At 49.3% G+C, this 24,450-nt stretch overlaps 3 protein-coding genes across 3 annotated transcripts; all 3 read right to left on the bottom strand.

The window, feature by feature from the left end:
• Positions 1 to 4,836: 4,836 nt before the first annotated feature.
• On the bottom strand, positions 4,837 to 7,516 carry EMWEY_00000140 (hypothetical protein, conserved; the record flags this gene model as incomplete). The annotated part of the gene is made up of 8 exons (XM_013477128.1): positions 4,837 to 5,118; positions 5,249 to 5,389; positions 5,547 to 5,673; positions 5,811 to 6,122; positions 6,423 to 6,485; positions 6,773 to 6,919; positions 7,081 to 7,262; positions 7,403 to 7,516. The coding sequence occupies 8 exons, from the start codon at positions 7,514 to 7,516 to the stop codon at positions 4,837 to 4,839; spliced, it is 1,368 nt and encodes a 455-aa protein (XP_013332582.1).
• A 2,705-nt stretch (positions 7,517 to 10,221) lies between these two features.
• EMWEY_00000130 (hypothetical protein, conserved) lies at positions 10,222 to 12,517 on the bottom strand (the record flags this gene model as incomplete). Its single annotated transcript, XM_013477127.1, has 6 exons — positions 10,222 to 10,503; positions 10,593 to 10,869; positions 11,065 to 11,166; positions 11,562 to 11,696; positions 11,798 to 11,880; positions 12,485 to 12,517. 6 exons carry the CDS (start codon positions 12,515 to 12,517, stop codon positions 10,222 to 10,224), a joined length of 912 nt encoding a protein of 303 aa, XP_013332581.1.
• Positions 12,518 to 17,367: 4,850 nt separating this feature from the next.
• EMWEY_00000120 (hypothetical protein, conserved) lies at positions 17,368 to 23,333 on the bottom strand (the record flags this gene model as incomplete). The annotated part of the gene is made up of 13 exons (XM_013477126.1): positions 17,368 to 17,610; positions 17,803 to 18,126; positions 18,287 to 18,349; positions 18,543 to 18,641; positions 18,782 to 18,922; positions 19,083 to 19,245; positions 19,371 to 19,441; positions 19,558 to 19,722; positions 20,105 to 20,476; positions 20,794 to 20,911; positions 21,332 to 21,549; positions 21,887 to 22,965; positions 23,210 to 23,333. The coding sequence occupies 13 exons, from the start codon at positions 23,331 to 23,333 to the stop codon at positions 17,368 to 17,370; spliced, it is 3,180 nt and encodes a 1,059-aa protein (XP_013332580.1).
• Between the last annotated feature and the right edge of the window lie 1,117 nt (positions 23,334 to 24,450).

Below are 24,450 nucleotides of genomic sequence, written 5' to 3'. Positions count from 1 at the left end.
AGGGGTGTCTGACCAAATATTATGTACGCAGTGAGCGAGTAAGCGGACTCACAACGCTCTCGCCACTTTCGCCTGTTAGTTTCATGAGCGCTAAGATCATACTGTAGAGAATAACAATCCCGCACACTGGCCAAGGATGGGGCGTTCGAGTTACAACAGGTGTACTACTTTTTCCAGTACAGTACATTCCACTGGGTAGAAAGCATTAAAATAAATATCGCCAGAGCTCAGAAGTGGAGCGGGTACCCGTAAAATCCTTAAATTTTTGCACTATGGAGCACTCACTGAGGAGCAAAATGACTTCCCCCATTACTTTTGGAAATAACGTCAAGTGCCGTCATTTACGGACTTTACACTCGTACAGCAATGGAAACATGGGAAAGTCTCGTGGAACTTAACAGTAGTGCACACTCCGCTCACATTGCTCCAACATGGTGCCCCCCGTGTGAGTAATAATTTGTCGTTCCATGACTCCCTGAGCCGAATCCTTCCACTGGCCGGTCACCAGTTCTGAAGGTCTGCCTGGAAATTGCCTCGAACGGCTGGAAGATAATATATGTGAATAATAATAAGTATGATGTGGCACACGAGCTGGGGTTCAGTGTGTGGCGTCGGCGGCACCTCGGCGTGCTCCGCGCAGAAGGAAGCAGGAATTAGTTCCCTGTCCGAACGAAAGCCCCTAAGGTAATAATGCGTAGAGTTCATCTAGCGCTCTGAAATACTGGAGAGACGAGAAGGAAGCCAGCTTAGCTACCGTGTATACCGTAGTGTCGTTGGTGTGTCGCTGGGTCAGACAACAGTTAACTGTTGTCTGCCTCCTGTGCGAAACGCTAGACTTCAGCTGCCGCCAGTTTTCCTTAAAATGACACTAAAAAGCAATTTTAAGCCCATAAACCAAGAGGAAAATGTGGGTGCAGCGTTGCTCTTCCGATGTACAAAAAAAACGCCGCCGGTTTATCCGCCGGAGTGGAAACTTGCCCGGCTCCTCTCTAAACACCCTGTCTATTCGTTGCCGGTACTGCTGCAGGCACCGATTCCCTCTTCTCAGGTATGCATAGCATGCAAATAACACGTTGCTGCACTTACTAGTATTTACGACCCTGTCATCAGCACCAGGGTGACGAGCTGTTAACAGTGGTGCGGAGGCATGCTCTGAACACAACGACGCACCAGTGTCCTTGGCAGCATGTCGCTATCAACTAACAAGCAATTCATCAAATTTTGATTAGGAATAATCCCTTAATTCGTTGCTCTCAGTTTGTGGAACACGACACTCTGCCGTCGCCTCTGGTGCGACGGGAATGGTCGGCACGTCAAGATCCACCAACATGACCAATATATTGCTAGCTCGCGGCACGTCTTATCGTGAAGAAAGCAACATTTTGAAGGGGTAATATCAGGGCGTCCAATTAGATTGATTCACTTTGCAGTTATTCGCATAATCTCCCGGTAATATGCACGGCGGAGGGTTCCGTATCCACATCGAATCCTCCCAGTGTGGCGAGTCCACAAACTTTGCTTCTGTTTCTGTATAGCTTCACTTGGGGTAAGAAGAAATGGAAGGAGTGGATAGTTCCCTACCGCAGCAGTTGGATGACCCATCGTCGGTCGTGCTGCCGCTAAACAGTCGGTTTCCCGTCAGGGCAGCAGAGGAGGTAATGGCATCTGTGCTCCAGTCTAGACTAAAAGGAGAAGCCTACTCAGCGGATCAGGCTTCTCAGTTGGCCAAGACTCTCGGAGCTTCCCTTCGCGATGCTTTAACTGCCTTATCAAGACCTAGGTACAGGATAGGAGTCACCGTTGATCTGGGGGAAGACTGCGGTCAAGGTATTCGAGTGGGCTGTCGCTGTTTCTGGGATGCAAAGAGGGACTCAGTGGCAAGTGCAGTATATAGAAACTCATCAATCTTCTGCATTGCCACCGCTTATGCGGTGTATCAATACTAAGTCTACAATCGCAGTCTCGAAAGGCGCAATTGATAGGTTTTGTGTTGCGCCATGTACTGTATGTCGAGCAGCAGTCAGTTATTACTTAACCAGGAAGAAATGCATCTTTGCCCTTTCCAGTGTGAGATACAACTAGAATCCCGGAAAATGCCCCACTTCAGTTCCATGCCGTGTTGTTTCCAACAACAGGCTTTAGCCGCATCACTGGAGTGTCTATCAGCCTTTTGCCAGCTTTAGAAGTGTTATGTCGACACCGCTTTCTGCATAAAAGTCAAGTCTTAAGAAACTGCAGCAGGGCGAGTGACCAGGACGTGGTGCAAGTACAAGCGCCCCTCATGTAGGGTACCTCCGTACGTTCCCTGCATACACCGTCTTCGCCTGGCGAGTAGATCCTTTCTTCTAGCCCCAAGCTGCAGATGGCATATTTTAACAACTTGGTCTTTAAAGCTAGTAAAGTAGCCCTTATAACCCAATATCATGGGGGTGGAGTTATTTATCATTCCCATATTCCTCTAGAGCCGGCACATTACTGCGGTGGGCAACCGATTGGGGTTGAGTATGCTCCTCAAATAACCCCAAACAAATAAGTTGCCTGCTACTTTGATGCCGTTGTTACACCTTCTTCCACGTGCAGCAGTTGTGCAGCAAGTGAAAGCACCAGCAGTCTTGGTACGTCGTAGTACGACGTACCTAGGAGAACTGCTGCATCAAGCTAACAAATGCTGCATATGGGAACGATCAGGCAGTGTGGCAAAGATATGTAGAATCGGGTGGTACTGCATTTTGAGGATTAGGCATGATACAAAAGTAGCTTATAGGAGGAACACGTGTTTTGTAGCTCAGAATTGGCACCGTTACCTATCCTTTAGGCAAATAAACGCAGCCCCTGGCTTGAAAGCTTTGCATAGCACAACGAAAATTGAAATCGCATAGGGGTTTCAGCTCTGATGAAGCAGTTGAGGAAGCCGGCACACTATCGCCCATTGGGGTGTGACCGTGCTGTCACCCAACGCAAGAAGTGTCACAGTACAGGGAGAAATAGCCCATGTCGTTGGCGTACCCGAAAGGCAGACTCAACAAAAGCACACAGGCACGCTGTAATGTAGGAGGACATGACACGTACTTCGCATTCGTCGTGACCCAAATATGGGTTGCAAATGGCCCCTGCGCATTTTTCTAAGGATGCATACTCGTTGTACGCATCCAATGTGGCACTTCCCTGAAGCACCTGCAACACACATGCAGTCAGGCATTATTGGTGACCACTAGTTTTCTATATTGGAAATTCCCGCCAGTGTAGATTCATGCAGCCGGGTAGCGCTGCGAGTGAGTTGCAGACTCGCAGCAATGAGAGTAGATACAGTAATTCACGAGTGAGAGAATATCCCGTGCCAATGTTGTCACTAACCTTCCAGGTGACCCCAAAGCAGTTGAGTGCACGCCTGCATAAAGTGCAAGCTTACTGCATTGCATAACTTCCCACACTAGCATACTCCTGGATTATGGATCACGCTTCTTCTTGGCTGGATGAGCTTCCGGTACATCCTGGAAGAAAATGACGCTTCGCTCTCTTAGCGCATTAAGTTCTTGGCTAAGCGACTTAATCAATTGTGTATTTTTCCGAAGTCGCATCTGCAACTGGGACACCATCCGTATTTCATCTGCAGTTTCCCAAATAGCCGAGGCATTCCTTCCGGTGGCGTCTGTCCAAATATTTCAGTAATGCACAGCAGTTACAAACTTAATGAAATGTGCCTATACAGGGATTCTTTCAGCGTGATATGGTTACTGGGGCTGGCTAACAAGTGCATGCCACTGCATGAACGATCTGTATTCCTCACAAACCAAAGGGTTGCAAGACCTGCGGCGCTTGTGGGCATCGCCTATTCAGCTTACACTCATTGGACTGTTTTTCCTGAGCTCGGCGAAGGGAAACAACACGCTGCTTAAAATTTCTGCTCTGGTTTACACGCTCCAGCTGCCGCTCTGTTCTCTCAATCGCACTTTCCTGTAGAGCAGCACGAGCACGAGCTTCACCGTCCTCAGATGGAGGGGTATGAGGAAGGTTTTCCGCTGTTGTCAAACCTGGTTGTCAGCTTTGACCCCAGCAACAGTTAAAATGACGGTGCATGTTGCTGGCAAACAATAACCACTTAAGTATCAACAGATCATACCACCCCAGTGTAGGTCTGCCTCGGTGTCTCCCATATACCCAATGCCGAATGGCATACCCGCTGCTTTATTTCAGCTACCACGGCAGATGCTTTTTTCTCCAGCTTGGCTCGCGCTACTTCAAGTCTTTCGAGTTGAACCTCACTATCTTGGCCATCCTTTAAGCCCTCTGTAGGCAACTGAGAGGCCCACTGGTGGTTGCCAGGTTCCCTTTGCTGTTTTGTCACTACGGCCGAACAATTAGTGGGGGCATTCCCTCCTAAAAACAAATGGCTTCTTTGAGGCTGAATTCACCAAAAATGCCGGTATAAAACTAGTGCACCTCGAGGATTGCCTATGTCGAGTTGTGCAACGCCTAGATGTATTGTAGTTGCTATTCCACCAAACAACAAAGGAATAGATGGCCGCTCCCGTGGACAGGAGCAGGACTGGCGTGAGCATACGCAGCTTTTGCAGCACCACCAGACGTACCTGGCAATTGCAAAATTCGCTGCATGCTTCTGGTTATGCGGAGAAGATGAATGTCCTTTGTCCTCTCACTAACATCTTTTGCCTCAAGCTCCAGGAGACGCGTTCTCCACTGTATTGCTTCAACTTGCCGGCGGAGTGCCTGCGATTTTTGGTGTGTGCACACACTAGAGTCTAAATTTCTGAAGAACCTGAGCACAGCCACTGATAAGTATTTCCGCCCAACGGACAAAACTACACAGTTATGAAGTTAACCTCTGACCTTGATGGCTTGAAGGATCTTGAGCTTCTGCCGTCCACTTGAGATGATATCTTGCTTATAGTTATCCACGGCCTCTTTGCTAACGAGGCACGAATCTGAAAAATCGAAGGGCTCGCGAAGAGCAGCGATAGGCAAGGGGAGCTCCCCAACAATTCCTTTTTTGACCCTCAGCAGCAAGTCAACGTCGCGCTGAGCTTCTTCGCAGGCTTCCGAAGACGCTTCCAGCTGGAGACGAAGGGCTACTTCTTCCTTCTGGCTCAGTTCTAATCTCTGCAGAGATAACAACGAGGGGGATCTCAGAATTGTACATTTCAGGTTTGCGTCATGGACAAATTGTTCATGTCACGCATACTATGAGCTCTGTCTTTGATTAATTCACAATGCAGGGGGCGCCAAGTACCGCTTTGATGCATGCCAGCTTCTGCTGCTCTGCTTCTGCCGCTTCAGAGGCAAGGACTAGCCGTCGCTGGGCGTAGACATTATCACGGGACGCCTCCAGAAGCTTGCACACAGGACCTTCCGACCCAGTGCCAAGTTCTGCCTGGCATTGGCACACCTGGCACCGTTTAAGTTTCTGGGCATGCAATTTATTCTTCATCGTTGGCAACGTGAGCTAACAATGTGCTTTGCTCCGGTGTGAGTGGATTTACATCCGATTGCGAATGTCGGCCGTGAGTAAGCAAGGAGTCACTGCTCACCCTGAGTGAATCAATTACCATGTCCAGGCGGCAGCTCAAGGCAGCGCATTCCCTCCTGAGAGCCTTCTCTGGTTCTTCGCCTGTTTCAGTGGAAATCCCCTGTTCCTGAACTTCCTGTGGAGCTGATCTGCATTTGCAACAGAGCATAGTGTGAAGATATTTGGTGAGCATCTCCTGCTTAAGCACTAGGGGATAAGCGCATGTGATAACGCCGTTGCACTGATAGAGAATCTGTGTCTAGCTCTTGGACGGGCACAGTCTCACGCATCGTCAAGGCGTTTGCTGACAACTGCCAGCACCTCGGAAGGCACGTGTCCGGCCCCAAGCGCAGCTGTTAAGGCAGCTGCCTTATCTTTTTGCTCACGCTGAGCGGCTGTGCGTTCATCCTCTAGCAGCCAGCAAGCGCACTGCTGCTTCTGAACTTCTCGAGTTGCTTTTTGTACATCTGATCTAGATTCCTCGAGCCTCGCTCGCAGTTCTGCTCCAGTCTTCCTCCATGTGGTCTCCTGCGTTATGGTCTCCGTGAGTCGTGCGCTTGCTAACTCATTGAGTAACAATTCCTCCTCATAGACGAGCCTAGCATGGTTCAACAAGACCAGAAAAGTCATCACCAGACCCAGCTGCCGCTTGCCACAAAGGCAATGTTCTAAATGGCCGAGTAAAGAGGACGGCTGGACGTCCTAACGGCCGCCTTCGATAGGCGGGGCAAAAAAGGGAACCACTGCTTTGAGATGATTCGGCGTGACTGATAGTCCACACAGGGTGGACTGTTGGCTTCTAACTTCGTTTACACTGTGTTTTCCCGTCGTGTTCGTTAGCCCTATTCACCCGTATTGCATTGGCTACGCCTCGTAACATCTGATCGAGCTTGCTCACTTCCAGTCTGTCAGGTTTTGAAGGTCAGCACGGAGCTGCGCTGCAGTGGCGGTGAGCTCGTTCCTGTATGAGAAAGCAACCGCATATCTGTTTCTTATGGTTATCAGGGGTAGCAACTTCGATGGGAGAGACTCCTATTTGTTTGGCATTCCGCCACTAAGGCCTTCTCCTCTCCATAGCTAACACTACATAACTTTTAGGTGTTTTCACCGCTTGCATCTCTAAGGTGTTGCCCTTGACCTCCAAAAGCCTATCTAGGGTATCCCTGTTCGTACGTCTCATGCGACCCCTTTCGTCACTGCCTGGATTTGTCCACAACAGTCCGTCTACAGCCTTTTGTATTGCCATACCTCATTTTTTTCAACTCCCCCTGAAGCTTTGCCCTCACGGTTTCCTGCTTCTCTTTAATGGCCCTTAGCTGCTCTTGATATGCGGCAAACTTCGTTGCCTGTGCGTCTGTCATCGCCTCTGGAGCAACAGTTTCCATCCACGCCTCCCTATTGCACCGGTGGCACGCAAAACACCAGTTGAGGCGGCAGTCGTTGTTTGCACTGCAGCACGGGGTACTCACAGGAAAACCGTCCAGGAGAGGGAAAACGATAGGTAATTTTCCAAACCTTCGTTGCATAGGTGAAGTGTTTAGGTGAGACTTAATCACCACTTGTCGGCTTTAAATTCAAGTGAGGTGAAGGCGTTTTCGGTGTGCAGTTTCCCCCCCATCATTTTATCAAGGGCTCTTTTGGCCCCTGAGTCCGTAGGATTGGTTCCTCCTGCTGAGGGTGCTGCGCCATGATCGCCTCCAGGGACGCCTGATGTACTCGTCTTCTTCAGTGCACTTTCCTGCAAGCCAAACAGCATAAACGGGGCCAAGTGCTGCATCTCACATCTTTCGGCAGGCCTATTTCGCAAGCGAACAGCCACTCATCATTCTGTCATGTACAGACGATGGGCACGTTGGTACTTTTCCATAAGTTGCCCACCAAGTCTTTTACAGCGTCGGCACTGGATGGTACGGACATCTCTGGAGCTGAAGCATCTATGGCCTCGTTCAGCTGAGATGCGCATTCCCTTGCTTTCGTAGCTTGCTGCTGCATTTTGTCTATTTTGCGAAGGATAGCTCTGCTGCACTCTTCTAGCTGTCGATTGAACGATGCTTGGAGCTGTGCAGGCACATATAAGGATGGACAAAGAACTAATTTGGCATGGGAGCATGACGAACTTTCCTCTACTAGTGTGCGATGACTGAAATCGCTAAGTGTAGTGGCCAACTAATAACGTTACAGCACTACTGGGTGAGCGGCATATTCTGTATCATGACCACCTTCCAGTTGGTCAAGGCCTGCACATATCACGTTAACACACCTCCTCCGATATCTCGCGTAGAATCCAAAATTGCATCCTGCGCGAGGCATTAGATAATACCCCTAGTGGATTCTGCAGCATCCTTCTAAGAAGTTTTAGGGGTTCTTGCGAGTATATCGTTCCGCGATGGTTTGGTATCTCCGATCCACTTGAGGTATTTTGACCAGGTATCGCCGCTTCCCGCAGCAGCCCCTTAGCTTCTACACCACCTACATGTAGATTTTCACAGGCACAACATGCAATTTTCCCGGACTAATGGCGCAAGGCTGTTCATGGTGCATGCAAGATGAAATGTTAGCACCCGTCTTCACGACACATGCCGCAGCAGCACGTCACGTGGATACTCTTTGTCACCATGCGTTGCATCTGCGGCGTAGTAGAAGGCCAGATATTCTTGTGCGCTTCTTGCGAAACCTTCAAGAGGATGTGCAAGGTCGTCTTCTTGCATGTGTAGCATTGATTCATGGACTGGGGTCATTCGCCTTACCCATTCATCCTCCCTCAACTGAAGTTTCCTGAAACAAAGCAGGACCATCAAATACCTCATTCTGAAAGAAGCTGCGTATTCCTCAAGAGGTGTCAACTGATCTAATGACCATGCAGAAAGAGTTGAGTTGTAATTAACAAACGGTTGCAGAGTGAGGCAATTTGGCTCAGTGGCATCGCTAAGAGCCAAAATATTTATTTCATCATATCCACATGAAGCGTTGAGCCTCTCTGAACTTTCCTCAAAAAGAGAACTTTTTTCGACAATGCCTTCTCTCTCAGCTTCTTCCTGAAGGAGAGGTACGTCTTCGCGTTGATTGTTTCTCCGTTGGTTTCAGCCGCAACACTGAGTTCTTTAGGAGCAGTGAGGATTGAAGCTTGCAAATGTTGCACCAAGTTTTGATGAAATGCGAAAAACGCGTGCTGAAGCAACAATAAGTGCCGCTGCTTCTGTTGTTGAATTGATACGGCTCTTTCGTTAGCGATCATCCGAACACTCGCATCCACGTTCGCTGCTTCTGCTTCTAGACCGCGAAGAGCAGGTGTTTCCTGACACATAATGGTTGCCAGAATAGTGCTTACCAGTGCAGATTTGGTGGGTGCGACGGTCCTCGCAACTTTTCTGGCAGGCACCAAGATACGCTCTTGATTCAACATTGAGCTAGACTTAGCAGAACACCCTCACTGCAGCTCTGCTGAGAAGAGCTTGCAACTCTCCTTGAAGATCATCCCTTTCCTGTAGTATAGCGTCAAGTTGTGTCTTCACTTCTGAAGCCATTGATCGGCGGCGTGTCAAATGAAAACGTGGCCTCTTTGGTGACAATGCAAGGTTAGAGGGGCTTTTGTGGATATCTCCCTGGGTTTCTCGACACTGAAACATTTCTCCTGCCGAAGAGCCAAAATCGAATGCAGCAGAGCTGCATGCAAACTCAATCCAAAGCAACAGTGTTGGGTCCAGTTGTAGTCGTTGGATTGGAAGCTCTATGATTGCGGGCAATGGCGTGTTGCTAAGCTAACTACTCATCCACCTGTCTCCACAGGGAGCCTGCATCAACGCTCCAAGGGATTGGTCTTACCAGGAAAACTTTAAATTTAGTGAGGTTGGGGGGGTTGTCCATTCAGTACTCAACCTTTGTTGTTCTGTTCCTTCTGCTAGCAGCCACAGTTGGAGGACGCCTGGGGCCCCTAAAATGGCAACGGCCAAAGGTCCACCATCTACATGTGCTGTTGTGAGGACGGGAGAGTTGTTGAGACCGCCGCTTCCTAACAAAGTTGATACGGGTGCTGTATTTGCTGGCAGTACTCTGCAGGCGTCCCCCGCCGCTTGGCTATGCATTTTCCTGTCGTGAAGAAGGGAGCGTGAAAGGGATGTCTGCAGCAATCCAGGATGCACCATCTCCTCACAGACTGTCCCATCCGCCTGTACGGCCAACAAATGGGCTGTAATATCTGCTGGGGATGCCGGGACCCGTTTTTGGTCTGCGCGTGTCTCCGTGTTGCCGCTGTAACAGAAGAGTTCTATGCGTTGTATCGGAAGACAGCCGAGTGATAAACAAGTCAGCGGGGTTGTAGCTGCAGCAGCAGCAAATCCTTCAACACAGCTGTACGTTTCACCTATGAGGTCTTGCGTACTGAATACCAGAACCCCTCCAAATGCGGTGCCAACCACCAAAAGGGGACCGCAGCTCGCGAGGCTGACTGGTGATACACTCAATCGACTGCAACAAACCTAAGGTAGAACAAAGCCGCACAAGCGTGCGCAGTATCCCTGTGAAACGCGCTCACCTAGATACGTCCTACAATATGCAATTGCCTGCGTTTCATCGTGTATGGCTTCTTATGCTGAAAAGGAAGCTCTTCTGAAGTCTTATAATAGGCCTCGCTGGCATGGCATGCGGAACAGTCAGGTTGTTTCTGTAGCTGATGTCACAGTGCAGTTCACTACCCCATTTTACAGGTTTTTTCCCTCTGCAAGGTTTACTTGTGGGTGGCATGAGGCCCCATCACCGTCAACACGGGGTGCGAAAAAGGCAATGCCGCTCAGCGGGGTGTCAAAAACTGTCGTTCCGAACCCCAGCGCGAACACTCCAAAAGGAGCTTCTGAATGGCCAGTTTGTTTGTCATCGTGGGGCTGGAGTGTTCGCCAAATCTGAGGTCCCTCCTCCACCCAACAGCCGTTACCTTCTGGAAGGCGAAGACGGGTAGATGATGTGCATCCTTGTGCCGGCATTGACTGCAGGCAAACAGGCCGGGTAAGCAGTGACTGTTTTCTTTCCTTTCTCTATGCTACGAGCAAACGAGCAAACGTCTAATATGAAATACCATAGGCTTCGTGATTTGCATTACAGTAGGTGTGTTCCCAGCTAGCCAGGAGGCCAGGAAGAACCTCTTCACAACAGTCATGGCGAAGTCCTCCGTTGCGATGTCTGCTGGTAACAACAAAAAGGCCACCTCTCCACTGGAGCAGATTGCAGCCCACGCCACCTCCCCGGCTCTGCCTGCTGCACCAGGGAAACAACGCTGGTCCATTCGTGGCACGGCAGAAGGGACGCCTAGAATCCTTGTCCCCACCAGGCTCTTGATTGGGCCCCTCGACACCCTATGGAGCGGAAAAGGAGCAATAAAATTATTCTGCTGGTGCATCGTTGGTCATCATGGCCTTTCTGCAGTTGATATTGCATCCTTCCCTTGCCAAAAGCCCACAGCTAGGCATTCAACTGAAAACTGGTGGATACTGCACGACGGGTTCGCAGATGTTGGCGAATGATTCACTAGCGCACTCTGGTGGACTCACCGGCATGTTTGGCGGACAATGCCGTGTTCTACGCATGCAACTGCGCCATCAGGAAAACCCAGGATGAGCCAGTGCTCCGAGCTCTCTTCGGGCTTATGTTTACTGCCAGATACACCATCCACGATGTACCCTAAGCAGCTTATGGGTAAGCCAGTATGGATGCAGTTAGACAGTTTGGAAGACACTTTGAGGGCTTCTTTGTCAATCTCTGCATATATGTCCCACTCCCTACAGCGTTACAAAAAGACGACAGTTCATCATTCCCATTAACTAGCCACAACTATCCTACGCGAAGAAATATCGTATGCATGCATGTCTAAGAAGAAAGCAGCGTTTTGGTATGTGGCGGCAGCATCGGCTGAATTCCCGTTCCCGCGCGATATAAACCATCAGATTAAAGTGTGCGAACCTATTTGTGGCCTCGCTGTTAATCTCTCCCATGGCGCAGGTAGTTTGAGGGTACTGCAAAGCTTCACGAATGTGTAGATGCTCCTTACGTGACTGTTCCTGCCGCACGTGCTGCCGTCAAGCGCAAACGTAGATGGCGGGAGTCGCAGGCGTCACACGCAAGCGTCATACCGACGAGTCCACCAAAAAAGCCACCGCAGACAGCAGGAGCCCAGCTCAGTTCACTGCATAGTAGGAGCAGAGGAACTCGCTAAAGCTACTGCATGGCTGCTCAGCGTTTTACACAACTACGAGAAGTGGGTTAGCAGAATGCTCTCATCCTTACTTTCTGTCGTCGCCATCAGAATCATCGGTCGCCAAGGATTTGTCGACCTCTTGAGGGCTGCTCCGTCCACTGCGTACTTCAGCCTGCGTAAGAATTGTATCAGTGCATCAGAATCCCTAACGCATAAGCAAAACCAGGGACAAAATGAGCAGGATGTGCAGCGCATGCTGCGACAGTTTTCCTTGCGCTTGATACAGAAGCACCAAAGATACTCGCGAGTTTGTGAGTGCTTTTCGAGTTCGGCGCTAACTGGCTTTCCTTAGATCACATTGTGATGCGTTTATTATTAATTCAAGTTTAAGGTACTGAAGCCAATTTGTAGTAATATTTGCATTTTTCACTTAAACTTCGATTATATATTGTGTGAGTCAGGACTAGTTGCATGCCAAGCTTGACAAGATAATGAAGAGCAAATCTCAGCGGCTATGCCAGTAGAAGCACTTTGTGTGTGTTGTGACGCTTCGAACATGCCCGGATATCTCTATCTTTAGATAGGCACCACATGCAGCCTGTTCCATCGAACAGGAGGAGTGGCGCTAGCTCATCACTGCGGCTGTTAAGTAGTCGTAGAGACCCCCGTTTCCTAAGCTCATGAATAATCACACCCAAAGGGTCTCAAGATTTTCCAGCAGCGGGTACATCGGTATCGCGGGGGAGTTCGCATTTGGGTCAATCTTGCAGTCGAACCTCTTGCTTCACCCGAAAATATCTATCCCCCATCCCCACTGAAATATGTCTAAGAAAAGAACGGATTTGAACACTCAAAGTTACGGCTGATATGCATGGCGAAGAGGCACAGCTGGGCGGCAGCCTCACATGTTTGGTGGAATGGAAGCAACGCGATTACGCGGGTTAACTGCTGTTGGGAGATCAATGGGAGTTTGGCGTTCCAGCACCAGCAATGGTCCAGATATTCCGTTAGCGGGGAAGAAAGTGGACAACGTTTCTCCTGGAGCATCCGATTTAAGAGGTGAAACTCTACCCCTTTTCGGGTGGTCCTGAAGCAACCGAGTGAGATGAGCCTTCAGCTCTTTCTTTTGGTTTCCCTGCATTGTTGAAGAACACACAAATAATAAGAACCAGTGCACATGAATAGCGCCAGTGCCCACAGGAACACTAAAAAACTCATATCCTCCTTATGCTTGCGCAAGCTGTTTTCCTTGTGTCTACTAGTGTGAATGAGGGTGAACGATTCATTGCATACAGCCTCGGGTGTTCGGATTACTGGGGAGGCGTAGTATCGTTCTAGAGGAAGAAGCCCACTTACTTCCGTGTCCTGAAGGATTCTCCCAGCTACCACTTCATTAAGCTTGTAAATATGGAGGGTTGAGGACTCTGTTAACCCGAACAAGACACCTGTCGCATTCTCCGCTGATAGAGAGATGTACGGTTCTTCAGCGATAGTGGCCCAAGCAAGGAACAGCCCATCAGCCCCAAGGCACCTTGCACCGACTGAAAGAAGCATTTTGTTGCTCAGTGCCAAGAAAAGAAAACTGTGGTTGCTGCTATTCTGAGTCCCGTTCACTGTAGCATCTACCCAGCAAGCCCCAGAAATTATTACGTCTCGCCCACAGCTGAGGGAGAGGCCCGGAACTACTGGGAGCAGTAGCCCGGAAGTGATAACTTTGTCTTCACTGCTCTGAAGTAGCTGCAAGAGCATGAAGTTAGTATCTGATATGACAGCAAATATATCGTTGTTTCCGGCAAGTAGCCTGGTGGGGCAGGACGCGGATTCATCCCACTGCAGTAAATGACAAGCATGAACTTCCCCATCAGCCGTGTCCAGAACTGTAACATGATAAACGGTTTGACTGCATTGCGAATGCCGATTTTTGGCCTCTTGCAACCCCACCGACAGGCAAAATAATCGGCGCCCGCATGGTGAAAACTCGAGAGAGATGATCTCCACTGGACTAGCATTGGTGAGTGTGCGCCTCCATGCGCACTTCGGAGGAATGCATGAGAGGTGGAGAACCTGAATCGTTGCCTTGATGCCTGCTGCCCCGAGAGCCAATAGCCTTCTTGTGTCGTGGCTTGCGCAGAAGACGTACGGCGGTTGGCTCGTCTCTTCTTGGCTTTCCCCTGGTTTTCCGGGAATATCATCTAACGAAATATATTCGGTTTCTCCAGCCAAATGAGTGACACGAAGATACCCTCCAGAGAGTTCGCATATACGACCATCAGAAAAGGAACAAAACCCTTCGGGTCTGGAGCCGCACGATAGCAGCATCAACGGTTTTCGACGGGGTAAGGGAGTCTTCATTGCTGCAGTTCGCCGGCGCCGAGGAAGCAATGACTCCTTGAAGGAATTATATTTGTCCCAAATAGTTCCCCACAGAGGGAAGCTGAGATGCACAGGGAGAGGACAGCTTCCAGCGATCCCCGGGAAGCAAGGTCCTCCAAGAGACTGCCTAAATTCGGCCTTGCAGTTGAGAGTACAAGCACCTTTCCTTCTCTTAGTCCTGCAATTTCATTGTGTCTCTATCCCTGTTAGTTAAAAGGATGAATGCAAACCGGTGAGTATGTGGCATGAGGATTTGTCTTGGTCCGTACTCCGGAGGCGGGATCTGCCCACCAGCGGTAGTCTACTAATGATTCACGAGAGGCATTCAAAACTTTTCATGCTAATCCAAACTACTGCTTTTATGGTTCAAGGCTAGATTGGGCACTATATGCTATAGTGTCATAGAAAACACTACCAGTGGATCTACGACCGACTAGACGCGGGTACCGAGCAACGAAACGCTCGAAGTACTTCTTGTACGGCTTGAGCAGGTATTCAGAGGTTCTTAGTTCTGTCCCTACAAACGAACTATATTTTCAATGTTGCGAATGCGCAGGAATGCTCAGTAACCAGAGGATACTTCAGTGATGGTGGGGAAGACCGAAAAGGTGACCTCGATCACTAGGTGGTGGCAACATTTTCATCTCATTATATCCTATTTGAAGCAAATGCTTTAATTGGGTCTAACGGCATCCATACAAAGCAAGTTTTGCCAAAACGGGATACGAATGTCTGGTGTGGATGGGACTGATAGTGTGGTATCCGCCGGGCTTCAACGCTCGATGTTGTTCGAGGCCTCCAAAACCTCGAGATATCTCCAAACTCCCAGAGCAATAGTTATAGTTTGACGCTAAACCTCATGCAGAAGGAGGGGGGAAAATAGCGTGAATCCAAAGTCTACCTCACAGATTCTACTGTTCACTGGATGTTGTTCAGGCAGAGGAGTACCAGGTGGTATGTGCCACCTACCTCTGCTGCCATCACGCCACTGAAGTAGGGCTCACACCTCCTTCTACACACGTATTTCGTGCAGTTATATGGTTTCGGTAGACGGGGGAAATCCTAACTGACCAGTACTCGCTTGTTCGTGCGTCCGTCGGCAGAGTAACCCGTTCCAGAAAAACGCTTTGAACTAGTTCTGCTGCATGTGGCTGGTATCTTTTATGGATGAATTATGGGAACACCGGCTCCATTTCTAGGTAATGTACTATTTTGGATGACGGTTCAGAAGCTGCCGTAGGCTGATTCTCCGGGATGGCTTTGGAATGTCGCCGTTGCATAGAATGCTGGTACGTTAGCTGTCCTCCTCACCGATGGATCGATACACCCAATTAGGCCAATATCAGCATGGAGGACGTTTCGCAACAAAAATACGTAAGGCGAAAAGGCTGTTGGTAACATTGGTACTAGTATAAAAACATCTCGTCCACTGCGCATTGGTGAGGCGCGTCACAGGTGACAGGTACTTCATGTCCCCACAGTATGTTTTGAACCCGCTACTACAAAATAACAGGACCTAAACCCTCCGCAGTGCAGCTGCCAAGCTCTTGATAACAGCATCAGTGCTCCAGAAGAGTGAACTACATTACATCCCAAGGCGTGGCAAGAAAAGCACCCAGTTTGTATGCGTACTAAATATCCGGAAATTCTCAAGTTGAACGCCTTCTGGTTGCAAACTCCGCATGTGCCGTTGTCACCTCACCCATGGATTCAAAGCGTTAACACTCTCAATGCATTTGATCGCTTGAATCAACCTTCCACTGCTTGCCTGGCATAAAGTGTGCACCGTTGAACTTGAACAGTGAGTATACAAGGACAGAATAGACGCAAAAACCTACTATCGTTCTCTACGCGCTGCCTGTATTCACGGCTTCCTGTTGCTACAACTTTCAGCTATTGTCCATCCTTGAAAGAGCCACCCTCCACAGATGCCCAAATTCAAGCGAAATCTGTGGAAACAGGACTTTGGTTTCCAAAGATATCGCTTGAATCTGAGCATGTCGTGGGTGGGTTTTCTAAAGTCCTGATTGTTTTGGCGGCATGTGGTTAGAGGAGCTACGCCTCTTGAAAGGGCTGTCTCTATGCTGAATGCCTGTGTGACCGAGATGACTAGCCACAGTAACCGTTCTAACGGCAAATGTAAATAATAGGACATAGAAAACGCAGTGTTCACGTATTCTAGAAAACCAAGGGTCCTTACGAGAGTTCGAGGGATTCCAAGTGGATTTGCTTCTTTGTCTGTCTCCATTGTGAAGCGGGCAAATTTGCAGCTTACAACATGCTCTGCTCACCACCGCCTACGTCCAAGGGCAGTTTTTTCTTTAAAATATTGCTCGCACCATACGACGTCGGGGAAGGGCTTGCGGCAAAAACGCAAAGAAGCGGCAAAACTAGCATATCAAATAGAATTTTAGTCTTCATCTTCCCCGGGGTCGTCCGCCTAGTCGCCAATAACGCCGATAAAAGAAACGGCAGACTCAGAAGGTAGATGGCAGTGTATCATACAGCATTGTGCTTGAAGAGTGGCACTTGTAGTGCAACGCCTGCATTTGTTACATATTCAGCAGTACCTGAATACCCATTGTATGAGCAGTTGTGCATCCAGATGGCACACAACGCTATTTGAAAGGTGTTCGCCAGTATGCGCTTCTGACGTCTGAGCAAAGTTGGTGACGTTTTGAACCCCCTTTAAGGAGATCATACTGACAGTTAACACACGCACTTACGGTTGCAGCGCTGTCCTCGTGTATCATCTGAGGGATGACGCTCTGTCGAAGAGGGAAAGATCGAAAGAAGAAGTAGCTAGTCCTGCATTGTAGTTCGAGGCACGCATCCGTCATCACCTTCTCTAGCCCCGAAACCCTCCGTTAGCTTTACTATTTAACTGTGAATCAACAGGGTCAAGTCAGGTAAAACCAGAAGCGAAGCGTTCATCTCGATACTCAGTTAAGCTGACAAGTAGTGAAAATTGACACTGAATGTCCACTAATTGTGGCACGCGCGAAGGGAATAAGGCCTCCCTTAATGTGTCAACGCAGTTTCCCTTATCCTTACCCTCCCCTAGTGCTCGTTGAAGAGACTCAAATGCACGCGGCTGGGAAGCCATAGTTGGCCTGAGGAAGTTTTGCACCTCTCAATCAAGAAACCTTGTCAGCCAAAGATGCTATGGAAACGCGTAGCTATTCTGCTGCAAGCCGCAAGCGGTTTTATAATGTTAGGCAGTAGCCATGATCAGCGTATCCTATGGAGCACTATAGCTCGCCGCCACAATCATTTTTCGCCTTTCTTACCCCATGGAGCGATAAAGACTCTGCAACATGCCTTTGAGGCACTCCGCGTGACACTGTATCTCGGCATTGCAGAATTGGCACTCGTCGTTCACCTCTACCGGCTGACTTGAGGGTGCAGCAACCCGACGGCGTTTTTGTATGCTCGTTTGCAGCTTAAGCCTCTGCTTCATCGAACGCTGCAGTTTTTCATCGATGTAGTCGCTCTCTTTCTCTACATTTCTTCTCTTTTCGTCAATGTCCTGCAGCAATAGTTGGCAGTGAGTAATGTAATTACAACGCCGGTGCGACAGCTTCAGCACACGTCCACGACGGACTGGACTTCCCCTCCTAAAGTTGATGGTACCAACTGCTTCCTCAAAACAACCTCCAGGCGCCTTCTGTACCTCTACAGGGGGCAAACGCCTTCTTGACGATGGGAGTTTTTGACTCACCTTCAGTCTGTCCAGAATACACTGGTGTTTCTGCCTCGTTTGTTCGAGGCAGCGCTCTTCTTTCTCGATAGCTTCTTTTAGTACGCAGATTTGCTGTTGCTGTGTGAAAACCATATGATTTCGTAGGAAGAGGGCCCCCTCCTTCTCTGCTCTTTGCTCACGTAGGGAACCAAGGGCTCCGGTTTCTTGTTGAAGCCTGGAACGCAGGCGGCTGTTGGAGAGAGATACATCTTTTAGAGAAGCTTGAAGGCCCTGTACCTCGACACTAGCGTTCTGCAGCCTGCGTTGCATCTCAGCTCCCTTCCGCTGAAGCTCCTCGCGCTCCTGCAACAGGTTAGTATAATTCACGTTTCTAACCAGTAGGTTTAACATTTGTCGGTTTTTTTGAGAGCCAGTTATAACGACTCCAGCCTTTACTAAAGAGGTGTAAAATCAGCATATAGGCCTCTGCGGCCTGAGCAGCCGTGCAATATGCTAAAGATACCTGCCCAACACGAATGACGTAGTAGGCCTGGGAACGTCCTGCGCCATCGGCCGTCTGGCTGCTCTGAGCGTACGCCCAAACAAAACACTTTACATACTTCCTCTATGTGGTTCGTCGAGACCTGCAGGCAGCAGCGACGACTACTAACATCTGCATTAGCGGAGTCCAGCATGTGCAAATGATAGACGTGTGCCTGATGTCGTTAGATCGGAACAACGCGCATAAGCAGCAGCAAAAGCTGCATTCGCAGATTCACCTGCACAACATTTTCGTATCTCGCCTCCAGCGCTGATATTTTGGACTTCCTCTCTGCTGCCTCCTTGATTAGCTTGCGCCTCTCTTCCTCCACCGCTCGCTGAGCCGGAAAATAGACGCACAAGCACTCAATCGACAAGTGAAGGCGTTGCTAGGCGTTTCAACTCCTCGGATAACCAGAGAACAGATTTTCCAACCCGCAAACTCAGGCAGTAATGTTGTTTTCACGTGGTGGCTCACCAGTTGTCCTCTAGCGCCATCCAGCTCAACGTCCATGGCAGCGATGGCTTCTTGCACCTGTAGCTGATGCTGCACCTTCCTGTTCTCTGCTTCGAGAGAGGCATCGGCGCAAGCCTCCAATTCCTCATGAAGCCGTGTGACCTGATGATGACAGCGGAACCAAGCACTTGGCAGCTCTGGAAAGTAGTAATGTTCTCAAACAGCGCAGGGACTGACTGGATGATACTCTGAATCTTTTGTTGCTTCCAGCGGCGTCCACAGTTAAAGCTTTTAAGGAGTAATATCAACGGTCTATGATGACCTCGAGCTTTCTGAGAGATTCGGCAAGAACCAGGTTCTCCTTCTGCTTGACAGTCGTTTGTAGTTCTCGGTCAAGAGAGGCGCAAGCCAGACGAAGGTCTCCCACGTTGTTAGCACACCGACTGTCCTCTTCATCAATCCTCGCAAGTGTTCGTTGAGCCTTCCTGCCCAGTAGGGATAGCATACACAATTTCTCAGTGAACTTTTCCTTTAGGGTGCTGCACATTCCATGTGATCATTTGTGTTTGGTGAGTCCAGGGATGCCTAAAATGATACTCGACACTTTTACCTTAATTCACCATCAAGGTGCTTGACTTGAGAGGAGAGCATTGAATGTTCCTCTTGTTGCAGTTGCGATTCCTAATTATCGAGAACGCATACGCCAACTCCCTTACGCACATATGGATCAAATACGGTGCATTTATTTGAGCTACATTTTGCCTAGCGGGGTGGAAGCGAAGGAGACTGATGCCCACAGCTTGTAGTTCCTTCATCTGTTTCTGAAGGGCTTTTGTCTCTGCTGCAGTCTTATAACCCGAGATGCGAGAGACTCTCCGTTGCATTGCTTGGCACTGGAAGTCAATAGAATACAGCAGTTCCTGTTGTCTGCTTTTCTCTGCCTCCTGCTGTTGCAGCTGGGCCTGAAGTAATGAGAGCATGGCTAGTTGGCGCTGGCATCTTACACGGAACGATCCTTTTACATATATTCACATATTTGTTTGGGAGTTGAAAAGTTCAGGCAGTACGAACAGGCATGCATCTACACGATCAGTAGCAGATTGGCCAAATAACATCTTCCTAGATGCTGCAGGAAACAATATGTTGGCCGACAAAGCCACCACTCTTAGAAATTTTGGCCAAGTATGCAGCAGGGCATCTGGAAGTCAGAAGTACATTGCAACTAATATTTTCGAGCATGCAACAGCTCGCAGTTAGTGCTTTTCTTCTGTTCACTATTACTCCCCAAGGACCTGAGTTAAAGTTTGCCGCGGTGTGAACCGTCACACTTTGGTAGTGTCTTACATGAAGACTCCTCAAGGCATTTTTTGAGCTACTTAAACCTCCCCGTTTCATCTTCAGTGTTGTCTTTTCCTCTGCAAGCCTTTGCGCTACTCCAAATAGACTGTCTCTGCTTGACTTGACCTTCTGCTGCAGCTGCTGCAGCCGGGCAGCTACCTGAGCGTGAAACGCTTCTCTCGCATCTCCCGCCTCCCCAGCCGATCGAACGTTTTCCTGTTCCTTCGCTAGCTTTCTCTGCGCTGCCTCTTTTTTCTTATTCATGGACTCTAGACGCTGCTTTTGAATGGCGAGGCTCTCGTGGAGCTCCACTAGCTGCCCTTTTGCTGTTTTTCCTCTAGTAGCTGTAGCGGAGAGCTGCCCTCTCAGACTGGCCACCTGAAAAGACACACTTTTAAGGCCAGGGCAGCATAATGCGCTGCATCCTTCTTAGAGACAGGGACTTAAGCTCTCCCCTTGTTGGCTGAACTCGAATGATTGCCTAATCTGTCATAATGCCCGTCCACAACAGGGCGGAGCCAATTGCAGCAGTGTCTTGCCCTTAATCTCCAGTGCATTCCAGAATCGTTCTATGCTGCCTATGTGAATGCTGTTTTGATAAGAAATGGCATGTCACCCTTAACGAGTTGTCAGATTCATCAACACACGTTGTGCTGTATACACCTCCTCAGTGGCCCTACTGCATTGTTGCTAACCTCTTCTGTCAATTGGCTAACGGCCATCGTTGCATTGGAGTAGCTCGACCTGCAGAGGCTTAACTGTTGCTCTAAGCTGGCTATTAAAGCCTGAAGTTCCTTGTTTTGAACTTGCTGTCTGAGGGCAAACCCCTTGGCAGCCGCTGCTCACACACGCGCGTAGTTGAAACTGAATGTTACATAACGAAGAGCACCTCGCCACCAATGTCAGTGGCAGGAGAACAAATGCGTCCACAGCGAAAGCGTCAGAGGCGATCTCTACAGCTCTGCGGGCGAGCAAGTTGAATTCAATTCAGTCGTAAAGCTTGGTGCTACCTAGCTTCTCCAACTGTTGCTTCAGTCTTTGTTGAGCGCTTTCAAATGCATTCGTTGAGCGTGCAATGCGAGAATCGCTCCTCCACATCTCCTCTAGAGTCGTTTCGCTGCCCACAGAAGCTTTAAATTGAGGTTCGGGATGTGTCATCATCTAAAATGGAGGGGAGATTTATAAAGTGCAGCAGCACATTCCGACTCCCGCACGCAGGTTCTGTGGCCTCACCCCTGCGCGATTAGAAGTGCTCTGTCCTTCTGTTGCTCGGCAAAATACTCTAGAGACCGCTGGAGCTCTGCCCTTGCGGCACGCGCTGCCGTTTGCTCCTCTTGTAGGCGCTTCTTTGCCTCATTCACTTCGGTAGAGGCCCGCTGTGCTTGCGCCATTAGCCCTGCAGCTCGCGCGTCATCTTTTTTCTTGAACTCGGCGAGGCATGCTAAGTCCTCCTAAAGGTCCGGGACAGAGCAAAATGAGTCACCGTGCCTCCCACTTCTCGTCCTCACAGATTAAGGCACCGGACACAGGATGCAGCAAAAATAAAACATGAACTTTTGTAGATCAGTAGCATGAGGAACGGCATTAAACGAGCACCCATAGGCATGCAAACTGTAGTGGTACACGCGTCATGTAAGAGGCAGTGCGAAAAGCTTCTAGCCATACATAGAACCCCACTTATTTGGGATCAGTGGGATATGTGGTACGTCGCACTGGGGAATGCACTAGTGTTTCACTTTGTCTCGGGAATACTCCCGCAAATTGTGGGTGGGGGCGCATGCGCCTCACTTCTTTTTGGTGGGCAGCTGAACGCCATTGGGACAGTTCCTCCTCATTCCACTTCATCCGTAGTTTGAAGCAATCCATCTGTTCCTGCCCCTTAGCAACGCCCACTTGCAGTGCCGTTAGTCTAGATTGGAGGTGGTGTTGCTGTTGCTGTTGCTGCTGCACCTCGGTTTTGAGCTTGCTGGATTGGCGAACTGCCACCTCCTCCATATGCTTATCACTCTTTATGTGAGCCTCCTTTGCAGCTACGAGGTTTTCTAAATGGTCGGCCTCGGCTTTCAGTTGCTGCAGATGCTGCCGCATGAGCACTACTCGCTCAGCCTTCTGTCCTAGCTCTGTCCCTTGTCTGGACAGTAGCCTTTGCTTATCGCGTATCTCGCCATATAAAGCGATGCTTTCTTCGTCAGCAAAAGTGGGCAAATCATCTTCTTCCTCCTCATATGGTGGTGAGGCATTCAGGACATCGTTGGGTGTATGCACACCTTTTGATTTTACAGTTGGCGGGTTTCGCTGTTCCGCAGTTGGGCTCGTTTTCGATGAAGGGTCAGAGTGGCGACTGCCACCGTTGAAGTCCTTTTCAGGCAAGGATTTTCGTGTTTCCATGGCTGGTGCTTCGGTTTCCACTGCTGTTGAGAGAAGTGTTGCTGCCCTTCCTGATGGCAACGCTACAGGGGTAGAACCTCCATTTGTCGCCATTGTACCTGTTGCTGAACTAATTGGGCCAACGGCTGTTTCCTCGCAGTCGGGCATTCTCTTCCAGGTAGGTTCTAAAGTGGGAGTCGATGAAAATTCATTACTGATAGTCTGTGTTCGCTTCGCTAGAACTTCAGCCTCCACTGTGTGTTTCTCTGCGGTCTCCACTGAGTCAATTGCTGCCTGTGCGTCTAACCGTTGTGTGGTGTTGTTCAGCATCTCCTTATGTGGATCTGTTGTGCCTACTGCAGCTACACTTCGTTCTTGCCCATTCACTTGTTGACTACTAACGGAATGCTTGGTGGGGTCTTCGGAAACACTGCCTTGCCCACTTTCCCTGTGCCGCTCTACAGATCCGCTGCTCGTTTTCGCAGCTAGTTTCGCTTGTTCTGCATCCCCCAAAACATACTAAAAACTTCATCTAATCAGTTTTTTTTTCATCACAGTATAGTGTCTTTCCTGTCGCAACGCCTATCACCGTCCCTACAAGTTTTGTTGCGCGGTCACACATGCGTCTCACTGCATCCGATTCTACTACCTAAATGCATAGGCTGGGATGCTTTCCGGTGATGGAATATCTACACCTAGTCTGCCGAAGTCAATCCCTTTCGTTGAGTAAACTTCGCCTCTTACCCAGATCGGTGATGGTCGTCCCAGGTGGCTTGGCTCCTACTCCGGCGGAATTTTGCCCAGACCCTTCAGAGCCTAGTTCATGATTAGCGCTATCATTTGCTTCCTCGCTTTCTCTCGCCTCCATTGTGTTTGCACGGAAAAAATGCAGATTGCGGCATTAGAGAGTGAGCATCTCTGGGTGATCGTCCCGTGAGCATACACAGAGCATAGCTTCTGCCTGGCAGGTGTAAATGCAACAGCTTTTTTGGTACATGAATAATAGCTTCCTAGGTTTTTTCCCCCAACCTAAAGCAGCTCGGACAGCCTTTCTCTCCTGTGCTCAGGAAGGCTGCCAGGTGAGGACAAGGCAAAAGCCAGCGACACCGTTACTCCCTCCTTAAAACCTACAGAGCCAAAGTTCAAAGGAGAAAACTGTGGTTTTCCAGTTGGCTTTTCCATTGTGTTACCCAGTTGGGCTGGAAGAAGCCAGCTGGGTCCCTGTGGGGCTTGCGGGAAGTGACCCTACAGGCGATTTTGAAGGAATCCTGCCAGAGGAACAAAATTATAAAAATGGGATATAAATGATATATGTTTGCTTTTTCAATCCGGTACATTCCAGTCGCGCCCATCCCTCAGCGGTGTGCACAGCCATGTTCCCTTGCGGTCAAAAGACGCGCTGAGCCAGCGGCACAGCTGCCAGCGGAACAGGTATTATTCCACCCTTATCCTTCTTTGAATGTCTATCCGGAAGTAAGAGAATATGATAAATAATTAAGCAAGCCCAGGGCTAAGACAGTTGACGTCGGTGTGCCACACTCTTTTTCGCGAGCGACAGGCTGTAGTGCCGCAGGATCCTGTGCAGGCAACTGCACCAAGTTTAACTCCCACAACTCATAAGGAGTATTGTGGCTACACTTAACACCCCATAATTTCCCATATTGAGGCGATACCAAAGCTAGTCGAGAGACCAATGTGAAAGCCTTGAGGGCATCTCAACAGGACGCAGGCTGGCAGCGGACCCGCGGACGGGTTTTGGGAAAAGACGCCACCTCGGGGGAAGCGCGGCGTCCCAGTTGAGGACTACACTTTTCCTTACAGCCATGGAAACGCTTGAACTCTAATTATTATACTGTATCATATGTAGTTCCTGTTACTTGTACACTTCATAATCTAGGCGTCTTTCGGTGTTCCGCCGGAGAAATCACAGTTTGTGCACGTACTTCTAATTGCGCTTAGACTGCCTGTCAAGACCTACTAAGTGT

Source organism: Eimeria maxima, genomic scaffold (assembly GCF_000499605.1).
Source record: "Eimeria maxima Weybridge genomic scaffold, Emw_scaff1, whole genome shotgun sequence".
NCBI lineage: Eukaryota > Apicomplexa > Conoidasida > Eucoccidiorida > Eimeriidae > Eimeria > Eimeria maxima.
The sequence above is the reverse complement of the archived record's forward strand: the minus strand, read 5'-3'. Positions and strand labels throughout refer to the sequence as shown.